Source organism: Nicotiana sylvestris, chromosome 6 (assembly GCF_000393655.2).
Source record: "Nicotiana sylvestris chromosome 6, ASM39365v2, whole genome shotgun sequence".
NCBI lineage: Eukaryota > Viridiplantae > Streptophyta > Magnoliopsida > Solanales > Solanaceae > Nicotiana > Nicotiana sylvestris.
In genome coordinates, this window is record NC_091062.1 from 133,318,818 (window position 1) to 133,331,365 (window position 12,548).

General features: G+C 39.2%; 2 protein-coding genes across 2 annotated transcripts; both read right to left on the bottom strand.

The window, feature by feature from the left end:
* Positions 1-712: 712 nt before the first annotated feature.
* Positions 713-2,420, bottom strand: LOC138871306 (MAR-binding filament-like protein 1). The gene is made up of 4 exons (XM_070149180.1): positions 2,253-2,420; positions 1,164-2,132; positions 1,034-1,100; positions 713-906 (listed from the first exon to the last, which is right to left on the bottom strand). Exons 1-4 carry the CDS (start codon positions 2,418-2,420, stop codon positions 713-715), a joined length of 1,398 nt encoding a protein of 465 aa, XP_070005281.1.
* Positions 2,421-2,471: 51 nt separating this feature from the next.
* LOC138871307 (uncharacterized) lies at positions 2,472-2,867 on the bottom strand. Its single transcript, XM_070149181.1, has one exon. The coding sequence runs from the start codon at positions 2,865-2,867 to the stop codon at positions 2,472-2,474; it is 396 nt and encodes a 131-aa protein (XP_070005282.1).
* Positions 2,868-12,548: the final 9,681 nt, after the last annotated feature.

A 12,548-nucleotide genomic window follows, 5' to 3' on the forward strand; every position in this document is an offset into this window, starting at 1 on the left:
AAAGGTAGGATTGGTTCATCATATTAATCATCACGGTTTCTTTCTTGGCAAGGGAGAGTGTTTTATTGAATACCCCATGAGCATCTCCTGCCATTTTGTGCCTCCTTTGTTGGAGACCCTATGGACTTGTTTTGTGGATTGTACCCCAGAAGGATTCCTTATCTCGTCCTTTTGCATTGAGCTTCTCAAGCTGATCCTTCATGTTGTCAAGAACAAGGCATTTTCTTCCAATTTGGCAGCTCCTAGTGAATTTTGATTTAAGAGGAACCTGGTCCGACACCTGTTCTCAAAGAGAGAGCAGTATTCATTTCTTTTGCCTGGAGTTTCTTGGCAATTCCAAGGCGATGAGCACAGTCCATATAGCAATTTCCATATCCGTTCTTTCTTTCAACTATGCCATTTTGGTTATACGATCCTTGGAGTTTGAGAAATTGTGCGAGATCCCTTCTCCTCCTCCTCCATCATTTTTGTGAACTTATGTCCAGGTGACGCTTGAGTTTGGCAAACCACATACCAGGTCCGGCTGAGTTAGTTTCTTTGGAGGTGAGAAATTTGCATATACTACTCCTTCATCCTATGGTTGTGACTTCACTCATCTCATTCTCCACTTGATGATTAACAGGAGTGATTATTCTTGTTTCCTTTGTTCATTGATACTACTTGGCTAGTTATCAGATTGATGACAGCATTTTTTAGGTCATTCACATAGTGCTCATTCCCACTCAAGTGCAAAAAGGAACCTTTCTGCCTTTTCATTCACTGAGAATGTACCCTTTACTTTCTTCTCAAGGATACATTCCCTTCCTGTAGGTCTTTCAGTGAGAAGAAATTCATGATGTTCTTCAGCTGCGTGTTTTGACCATCTTCTGTCCGTAGTCCATCGTAGTCCGCTCCCTCTCATTGTTCCTTGCTCATGCACATCAAGGGTTAGATTTAGGAACCCAAACTAGTTTGGGTCCCTTGTTACCATAAAAAGGATGAATGAGGGATTTCCTAGTCCACGCAGGCAGTATCCGCTTTTTGCGAGTGGTACCTGGTCCTTTGCTAGTAGTCACTTTATCAGCAAACGCTTTGTTCTTCTGAGCAGACTGAACTCTGGCCTAGCAATTTTATTTAAAATGGCCATTGTTTCCACAGTGGGTATATAGCCAGTTATCAAGTACAGTGACATACTTGTTATGTGGGTTATAGGGAGTTTTCTCCCTTTGGAACCCGATGCCCTGCTTGTTCCCACTATTGTTGAGATACATGGTAGTGACAGCATCTGCGGACGAGGTCCACTTCAGGGATTTCTCAAGATCATTTCTTACTTTCTCCAACTCAGTTTGGAGTTGCTGATTCCTCTCGAGTTCACTGCAGAGACTGGTTTTTACAATAGTTAACTCCTTTTTGAGCAAGATGTGCGACTCACTGGCCACTTCCTTCCCTTTCCCAAGACTTACACTCCTATGTTCTCTATTAAGTCCCTCAATGGTTTCCTCTAGATCAGCGTATATCACTAGAAGGTCATCCCTTTCCTCTTCAGTGGAGGCAATATTTTCTTCTAAGGTGTGTTTCTCATTGCTAAGATCTTTTATTATTTCTTTTATATCAACAACTACTACCATCAGATCGTCTCTCTCACTCTCCACACTAGTTATGTTTTCATTCAGGGCCTCCTTCTCTAGTTCAAGATTAGCTATGGTCTCATTTAAGTCCACTATACAGACCACTAGATCATCTCTAGATTGTTCGGCCTCTCCTAGTTCTACGGTCAGGATCTCCTTATCATTTACAAGACTATAATAAGCATCAATTAGGACATTTGATAAAGACCTTAGTTTCTTAGAGGAATAAGATTTCAGATTTCTCTGAACATCCCTGAAGTTTACCTCATCATCTTCATCTTCATCATCATCATCATCTAACTGAGCCATCAGTGCGAATAGTGAATCGTACTTCGTTGCTTCAGTTTTCACTGCCATCATGGAACTATTTTCTACATCTGATTCCCTTTCGGATTCACTTGAGGAGTCTCCCCAAGCAGCAAGAGCGTGCTTAACGATATTGTCTGCAACACCTTTTCGATTGAATCTTTTCTCTGGAACCAGGTTCCTTTTTCCTGCTTTGTCAGGATTTTGCTTGTACTGCTCCTGTTTCGCGAGTGGGTAGTCTTTGATGAAATGCCCTGACTTTCCACATCCGTGATAAAGATCGTTGTTCCTTGTTTTACTTGAACTGCCCCACTTTGGTATGCCACCATTTCTTCAAACCATTTTTTGAAATCTCTTAGTAAGATAGGCCATATCACTGTCTTCATCACTTGAATCACTCCTTTCAGCCTTAAGCATCAGGTTTTTTTCCTTCTTAGGCTCTCTTCTTTCACTGTCTTTCTTTCTTTTCATCTCGTATGTTTTCAGATTACCAATCAACTCATCCATGGTCAGAGTCTGTAGATCTTTAGCTTCTGTGATGGCATTTACCTTACTTTCTCAAGACCCAAGTAGAACACTGAGAATTTTCCTTACAAGCTTGTTTCTGGGAATGACATCTCCAAGTGAGTAAAGCTCATTTATGATGGAGGTGAATCTGGTGTGCATATCTTGTATGGACTCATCATCCTTCATCCTGAAGAGCTCGTATTCAGTGGTGATCATGTTGATCTTGGATTGTTTGACTTGAGTGGTTCCTTCGTGTGCAGTTTGTAAGGCTTCCCATATCTCTTTGGCAGTATCACAAGCTGATACTCTATTGTACTCATCAGGTCCTATGCCACACATCAAGATTTTTTTGGCACAATAGTTCTTTTCTACAGCTTTTCTGTTAGTGTCGATGTACTCTCTTCTCCCTTTGGGCACCAATAGTCCTGTTTCTTCAAGTTTCTTCATGGGAACAAGTGGACCATCACAAATTATGTCCCATAGTTATGAATCTTCAGCCATTATGAAATCATGCATCCGAGTCTTCCACCATCCATAGTATTGACCATTGAATCTGAGAGGTCTATATGTTGATTGTCCTTCTTCAAATCTTGGTGGAGCAGCTATTTAGGATCCTTCCTAGGTGTTAGCTTGATAGGAGGAACCTGCTCTGATACCAATTGATAGCTTATATGAGTCCACCAAATTATAGAGTACCTGGTCCCGTATAAGACTGATACATAGAATATTGTAAAGGCTGAAAGTAAAGAAGGCAAGAGATTTTTCTACGTGAAAAAATCCCACACAAGGAGATCAAAAAACCATGACCTACTCTTGTAGGCTTTTAACTCAACTAACTTGTAATCTACCTATTATAAGCCACTTTGCAAAAACCCTATTGCAAAGACTTTAAACTAACTTGTGATGCAACCACCACAAGCCACTCTCTAAATCTCCTAGCTACAGAGGATTTAACTTATGACTATTTCTAATCACAACATAAACTCTAAAGTTTATGAATTTTGTTTGTTCCTAAAACAGCGCTTCTAAGAAAGCAAACTAGGAATCAATGTAGAACAATTAACAAGATTACAACTCAACTATGGATATACATAAGACTTCGTTTAGAAACTGATCCTTAGTGGAGTTGTCTTCTTGTTATTGACACACCAGTGATTTCAATGCCGGATCGATGCTTCTTCTTCTTGAGAGAATATCACTGAATGCACATGTAATGGTGTGTCTTGCACCAGGTTGTTTTATCACAAAAATATATCACAATAGATAGTGGTATCAATTCTTGGTGTACTTCTTCTCAGTGAGAAGTGACTGCTGCACTATCTGCACAACCACTTCTGGGCAATTGCGTTCCAGCTGGACTTTGTGCTTTATGTCAGGACATACCAACGGACCAGGTCCTGGTTGTGTTCCTCTTCTGTAATAGTTGTTAGATGGTCACTTTCTTCTGCTACATTCCAGTTGTACACTTGATCTGTACTTCTGTCAGAGAACTTCAAAGGAGCAGGTCCCTGTTGTGTTTCTCTTTATATTGAATGCGTACAGTCACTGACTTGTGCTTTTGTTAGAGAACCCTAAAGGACCAATGCATCGGGTCCCTATTGTGTTCCTCCCTGTGGTTATTGATCCATTTACTTATTTTCAGGCTTCGAACAGTTCACATGAGATATGTATCATGTGGGACAAGGTACTCTATCTGGTTCTTCACAACAAGTTTGTTAGATCATCAAAACATAAGAAGTATAAGTTTAAGACATTGAAAACCCATCACATGGTCTCCCCAAGCCTAAAAAAGGATCTTTTGTGAATGCTGAAAGTCTGAACAAGTTTGATGATGTTGTCTCTAGTGAAAAGTTGGGGGAAGAAGTTGGTGATAAGTTGGTGGAAGAGTATGGTGCCAAGGTGATGGAAGAATTGGGTGAAAAGTCAGTGAAGTCTGATGAAAAAGGAAAGAATGTCTGCAAGTTTGTTAAAAGAAAAGTTGATAATGATGAGGAACCTGGTTCCTCCAAGAAGGCGAAAGTTGATAATCCCCAAAGTGCTGCGAAAGAGAAATTGAGGAATCAAAAAGTGCTATGGGACTGCACATTTGCCCCTGACATTTTGGAGGAGGCTGGAATGCGACAATTGGTTGAAATTTGTGAGTTTCAACAGTGGACACATTTGTTCACAAGTGATGCTCCAAAAGTGTACGAGGAGGAAGTACAGAGTTTCTATGACGACTTCTTCAAAGTTGTGGATGATCACATCTGCGTACTGGTAAATGGAGTTTATATGGTAATGGACTCTGCTTTGTTGGGATCTATTCTAGGTGTACCTGCTGAAGGGTTGTCTACTGTTCAGGGGACTTGTTCTTCAAACTTCAAAAACGCTATCCTGAAGGACAGAGCAGTTTAGCAAGGGGAACAGGTACAGAAGAAGGCCATCCTTCCTGTGTACCAATTCTTATTTGAGATGGTGAACAAGGTCTTGCTCCCTCGTGCTGAGAGAAGATCCATTACTTCCCGTGTAGACCTTGTTTTCATGGAAGCACTGGACAACTACACTACCATCAACTTGCTTGGGATCATTATAGAACACACGTAGAAAGTGGTAGAGTTCAAAGATGGTAATCATGGGCTGCCTTATGGGTTCCTTCTCACCAAGGTCTTTGAGTACTTCAAGGTTCCTCTAGGACAAGCTAAAGTGGGCACTAAGAAGCAAACTTTCTCTAAGTCCACTCTCGAAAAATGTGAGTGCATTGATAGGGTTGGAGGAGTTGGAAGCACTTCTACCATTTCTCAGTTGATCAATGCTTAGAACAGTGCCACTACTGAGATAAGGCAGTTGAAAGCAAAGAATGCTATTCTTAAGAGTCACTTGAGTCAGCTTCAGGAGGCACCTGGTTCCAGTAGCTCTTAAAGCGAGGAGGTTGCCCGTCTGACCAAGGAGAATACTGAGCTCAAGAAATAGGTGGAGGACGTAAAAGAGAAACTACTCAATGAGCAAATGTCGGCGAATGCTCGAATGGATTTAGTCCTCCAAACCCTTGCCCCTTCCTATAAGCCCTCTCCTTCCAGTGCTCCCTAAACAGTATCCCCTCCAGTGTCCAGTTTTAAGTGTCCGTTTCTTATAATTTTTCTGATGATGGTTTGTGGTTGATACTTTTTTTTTTGTTTTGAATTGTGGATGGTTGCTGGCAACATTGAAACTGCTCCTGTAGTAAAATCCAAATCGTTTAATGGAAGTTTTTTCCCTTTTGTTGTATATGCCTTGCTTTCATGCTCTGTTTTTAGTCATGTTGTGTGCACATAAGTGTCATGAGTTAAACTCACGCTAGACTTCTTTTTGCTTAAAGCCTATTGCTGATTTTTTTATGATGCCAAAAGGGAGAAACATAATTCAGGGAGAACAGGATGGGAAACAGTTTTACGGGGAATACAAGAAGTGCTAATGTCATTCTGGTTCTTAGGGGAAACTTGAATTATAAGTTTGTATGCATCAAAAAGAGAGAAATAATAGGTTATATATGTATCCCTGTTATGTTTGGATGATCTAACAAACTTATTGTTAAGGAACCTGATACACATCCTTAAGAACTTAAAGATCAAGAAGTCTCCAGTTGGGGACACAGTTCAACTCTTCAGAGTCAAAGGAACAACAGAGGGAACAGGTAGATACCAGTTCCCGAGAAAACTGCACAAGTCAACTTCCCAGATGTAAAGTTGTTGTCTGCACACGCTACAGTACAGAAATAGTGCAGCAGTAAATCTTATAGGGAATGCCCTTTACCTAACTTGCTTACATCATTCTGAGTGATGTCACAAATGTATTATTAACATCAAGGAAGGTAAAATAAATTACTTGAACACTTAGATAATTTACTCAAGCACTCTCACTGTGATTGATCATCCAGCAAACGATTCTCAAGTGCATCAAGAACAAAGAATATGTCCTTAGTTGAGTTGTAACTTGGTAAAAGTTCTTTACTTGTAATTCCTACTTAGCTTAGTTAGAAGTATTTAGGAAACCCTTTGTAAATCATAAATCTTGTGTTTTGTCTTGACTAGAGTTAGTCGAGTTGTAAAATCTTTGTAATAGAGTTATTATAAAGTGGCTTGTAATAGAGTGTTACAAGTTAGTGAGGGATTAAGAGGTTGATTCCTAGGTTACATAGGTTGTAATCTAAAAGTTGCTCAGTAGTGAAGTTGAAATCCTACAAGGGTAGGTCGTGGTTTTTAATCCCGTTGAGCTGGAAATTTTTCACGTATAATTCTCTGTGTCATTTACTTACTGCAATGTGCGTGCGTTCTATGAAAACTAATAGAGAACCTGATTCTCTATATAAGTTTGGTGGACCCTTAAATTCTATTAGTGAGACTCACGTCCCTGCCGGCTATCGAAGCACCCCAAGCCGTTACCTTTCAAGCATGTAAAACACATCACATGAACATCACATACGAAATACGTACGGAATATATAAATAGGTCAGGAACTCTAATACTTTGTTGAACATTTACCAAATTAAATAAAAGTAAGACCGTATGTCAAACTTTTATTTCTAGCTTTACTAAGCAAATGTGAATGACATACATATTATTTTCATCCACACTATGATCGCAATTAGTACTTCTTTCTAGGCCAAATACATATAGAGCCCCCTAAAGTTGGTATCAAATTTTACTTTAACACTCTATCTGAGACTTGTTCCAATTAAACACTTTAATATAAGTCAATTTGTACCTATCAACCCCCTCATGACTAACCAATATAAAAGATATAATGGGTGGAGTTCACGCGACTAACATGGAAAAACTAACAAATGAAAAAGTGCCATGTGGCTTTTGAGTTAAAGAAAAGCTTTTAAACAAAATAAGTAAATAAAACATCAGAAAAAAAAGCAAAATGAATAAAACTATATCATTTGCCGCTGCCGTAGCCCCTCCCCCTCCCCCCCACACTATCTTCAGGCAAATTCTCTGAATCTTCTTGCACTGAAAAAAAATTGTTTAACCAAAAATCTGAGTCTTTGGTCAAAGCTAAAAAGAAATTCGGGTTACTGATAATCAGGAGACAAAAATAAAATACTTTTGAGAACGATGGTAAGAAGCAAATAAATGTATATTTCAATAAATTCTCAATAGTATTCCGTGTCCTTACAAATGATGATACTTCTTCCTTTTATAGATAATTCTAGGTAAAGGAATGAAGCCTCAGCTTTAATGATATAATCATGAGTAATAAATGATATTAAATAAGCCGTTATACAATCATTCCTATTAAATACCGACTTCATAACGTATCAAGTATTTAATAATGAATTTGGACTCCTTTCTGTCACCAGATCTTTGCTTTCAATGCCTTCTATCCGTTGGCTGTAGATAATTTAAATTGGTACGAGACTCGTATCTATACGTTGTCTCGTGCCTATTTAAATTCTTCTTCCCGTGGCTGTTTCCATCCGTGCCTCTTAGTCAATTGCTGCGCTTTGACCATTTAACTAATCCACGTGTCATGCCACATCATCTTTTAATATAAACTCAGTTTTTTCCCAATACAGATAGTCCCCCCACTTTCCATTTTTTTTATCAATTAAATAATTGGGAAGTGGATCTTCATGTAAAAGGAATTTTTACCACAATTAATGCTCATGACAGTACTAACGTCTCATCAGTCTTTTCCATTTAATGTTCTGCCCATGTGTCATTTTCTAATTGATTCCACTATTCATACTCTTTTTCGAGACTTCTTCACTCTCACTATTTACGAAGTGATAGCTGCCTTTATTATAGGCTTTTCATCATTACACTTAAAAAGTTGACGGTTCCCATTTTACGCATAACTTTGTCCTCCTTTGTCTTCTTCACAAATCTTCAGCACTTACTTCATTCTTAACAATGTCTTCTTCAAACCCTAACCGTAAAAAAGTTCCAATTCTAGATCAATTCCCCAACGTCCCTGTTAGACACAGAAGAGGCGGAGGAGGTAGGCTTCGAACATGGTTAGAATCTATGCGAGGCGGCTCCTCTGGTTCTTCTTCAAGGAGTTCTATCCCAAAAGCCCCTTCTTCTAAGAGTAGGGAAATTCTTGATCCTTCTCAAGAACCCTCAGTTGATGATATAGTTCCCGGCGATTTGTCTTTTGAAAGTGACGAAACGTCTCTTCAAAAACAAATTAAAAATTTAGAAAGAGCCGATACTTACCCAACAATAGTAACCGAACTTACAATCCCCACCATAAGAAGAGATTGTAACTGGAAGGATAGTCTTCGAATGTCAATTCCTTCCCCAAATCAAAGAATTTCCTCTTTTAGAAGTGGGTATTCTTCTGTTTACACTTACCCCTTCACTTTAGGTTTCAATCCTCCGATTAACCCAGTTATTCTCGATTTTTGTCGTTTCTTTACAATTTGTTTGGCCCAAATTGGTCCATTGGTGTGGAGAACAGTGGCTTGTTTGAGATATTTATCTTCCAAGGCCAATGTCAATTTCACCTTTTCTCACCTCATTCATCTATACCATCCTAACTTAATACGCCATGGGGTTTTTACCTTAACTGCAAGGAGCAAAAAGGTTTTGGTAAATCCTGAGGATGATAAAGATCGTGGATGGTATATTCGTTACGTTGTTGTCCGTACAGTGGACTTGATTGGTGAAACAAATATTCCCTTCCCTAAGAAGTGGAATTTTGAACGTAGGTTTCCTTTTATTTATCGTACTTACTTTTGAGAATTTCAAAAGAAAGTTGTTTTTTAATCTCGTCCCTTCTTGGTTTTTTGTAGCAACCATGGGAGATGTGGAACCTATTCCCAACTTTCGTGGTTGGGTAGACTCACTTTTGAAGATTGCTTCTAGGGAGCAGAGAACTTGGAAATCAATTTCTTCCTTACATGGCTGGAAAGTCAAAACACACGGTATCCCCTCTTTTATAAAAATTTTTTACATGTTAAGCGCTTTTTCCTCAACTTTAATCATGTATATCCATCCTTTAATCAGGATTTGGCATTAGAGGAATGACGGCTTAAGTAGCTATGGCCATTCGCATTTCTGCGAATGCTGCTCTGGATTTAGATAAGGCTCGAGCCTTGCTGCCTAAAAGAAAAGCTACAAAGGAAAGTTCTGAAGAAGAAAAGGAGGGTACCTCCCTAATTACCAGGCCAAGGGACAAGAGACGAATAATCATTGATAATGAAATTGAAAACACTCCTGCTCGTACCTCCGCCACCGAACCTGTTTTGATTCAATCTGATGAGGATACCGAACCAAGAGATAATAATGAGTCAATTCAGCACCTTTTTGACAGTGGTTTCGGGAGTGGCGAGCTCGGACCTGTTTTTGATGAAGCTCCTCTTTCCTCATTTGTTCCTATTTCCTCCATTCCTCTGCCAGCCGTAAGTATTTCTTTACCAGTTTTGACAACTTCCGTTTGTTTGCCAATTTCTACCGCTCCTATATCCGTTCCCTTGGCTGCTTCGACCGCACCTGCTTCCGCTCCGGTGTTGGTTTCTACATCTTTTCCCTTCATTCCTTCCACTGCTCCTCTTCCCTCTATTCATCATACAGAGACAGGTTCTAGCAGCGGAAATATGACAATGAGAAGTGTTACTTTGGAGGTTCCTGCCAATCATAGCCTCTTGAGGAAGACCGGCAGAGCCGATGTTTGGCTCGAACCTCTAATTGGAGATATCAAGAAGAAGAATATGGAGAGCCATAGCTGCTTAACTTTGATGAATGACGTAGTTCATTCTACTTTGAAGGTATTTCTGCCAACAAGTTTTTTTTTAAATTATCTTCAATCTCTCATTTCCATGACTTACCTCTGTAGGCTAACCTTATTGGCACGGAATTAATGAGAAGAATTTCCCTACTGGAAAGAAAAGCTCGTGAGTCTGAAAAGTCTGTCCACGAGGCTGAGGAAATAGCTAGGGGAGCCCAGCTTGAAGCAACCAATTGGAAGGAGCAGTTCGAAAATGCTCAAGGGACCATAGAAGAGTTGCAAGAAGATAAAAATCTCCTGGAGCAGCAAAACCGTGGTTTAACTTCTGAACTGGCAACTGTCAAAGCCTCTTCAAGCCAATTGAAAAGAGACAAAGAGCTTTTGGAATGCTCTTTGTCAGAACAATTATCCAGAGCTAGTGAAGAAGTTAGAGAGCTGAAGGCACTTTTGGCTAGAAAGGAAGAATATGCAGGAGAGTTAGTGCAAAGCTTGACTCAAGCTCAGGCTGACTTACAGACTTCTTCTGACGAGATTCATGCCTTGAAGAGTTCTCATGCTTCTCTTGAAGCTTCCCTTGATTCCCATTTAGCTGAATATCAAATTTTAAAAAACGATCTTGCTATGTGGGAAAAGGAATATGGACTTCTAGAGGAAAATTTTAACATAGAAGTGAGTTGGGCTTTCCTGAATTCTCGTCGTGATGCTTTGACGGAAGCTGCTCAAGAAGGTTTTGACTTGCAGTCTGAACTGGCCAAAGTCATAAATACCATCGAGAAAAGCCAACAGTCCACTGATAGTCCTTCTCCTGCACTTGAAGTTCCTGGAACAGAAGAACTTTTAAATGAGGAAGTGAATACTACAGCAATTGGGATTACAATTCCTACTTCAGCTGAAAATGTTGCTATTCCAGCTTCAGAGGGTGAAACTTCTATAACCCAGTCTGTGGAAGTTGAAGCTTCCGTGACAACCCCTTCAATTGAATGATGGTTTTATCCCTTAGTTTTTTAAGAGATTTTTTGGTGAAAGTCCCCAGTTATCATAATGGGGCACTTGTATAAACTTTTATTGACTAAGTTTCTACTTAGTCTTTTTAATTATATCAAGAAGTTTTGTTAGTACTTCAATGTGTTCTACTCTTGCCTTTTCCTTACTTATTTAGGACTTATAGAATAGTTTAGCATTTTTATCCTTTGAAAATGCTTTATGATTCTTCCCATGACTTATTGACATGAGGCTTATAAAAGAGGGCCCTTTTATTTTATCGACACTTAATGAAGAAGACGTCTCAACTTTATAATGGTGTTAAAATATGATGAAAGTAATAGGAAAACACACGTTTTGTATGAAACAACTTTGGCAAGTTTTCATTCATAAACTTTTAACAAGTGTTTGACTGTTACATGTATTACAATACATCTACAACTTTTCTCGTAACTGTTTTTCTTGTAACAGATTTGTAAATAACATAAAATAAACAAGGTTTTTCTTCATAACCTGTTTCAGTACATAGTCATGACCCTATCTTTACATGTTAAGAAGGGTTTGAGAGGTGACTTTGTTTATGAGTTTGAGAGATGACTCTGTTGTTCTCATGAATGCTGAAGACTTCGTAACTTTTTCTCAACACTTGCTTCTTTGTGGCCGATTTTTGTTCGATACTCGTATCTGTTTCTCTACACATATCTGTGTATAATATGTAGTCCCCCAAGTGTTTGAGCGGTGAAGTATGAAGCCTCGAGCACTTGTTTATTTCTTTTACTTTGGCCCTTTTCCTGAAACAGAAAGATATACGGGACTCGACGGTGCGATTATAGATGAAGACTGCCTAACTCGTGTGTATTTCCATCAGATTAATTGTAACCCTGGGCTAGGAATTTAAGAATACTCCATTTTGCCTTGCAGGTTGTGACTCATCATTTGGCACGAGTTAGGATATTTTGCCTAGCATCTAAAATCGTTAGTAAAATATTAATAAACCAAGAGAGAAATTTTAACATGATGATACCTGACCGTAGGTACTTTCTTAAAAGTAATATCTTTTTAAGTGGACAGCATTCCAATGTGAGGGTAAAACTTTACCATCCATTGTTTCCAACTGGTATGCTCCTTTTCCCGCAATGCCACGGACTTTGTATGGTCCTTCCCATGTTGGACTTAGCTTTCCTGAGTTAGCAGCTTTTGCAGATTGGAACACCTTTTTAAGCACGAAGTCCCCAATTTTGAAAAATCTGAGGCGTGCTTTCCTATTGTAATATCGTTCTATTACTTGCTTTTGTGCTGCCATCCTTATCAAAGCAACTTCTCTTCTTCCTTCAAGTAAATCTAGGCTAATCCGCATCTCCTCATTATTGGATTTCTCCGTTGCCTGATCGTACCGTGTGCTTGGCTCACCTATTTTAACTGGAATTAAGGCTTCCGTACCATAAACCATCGAAA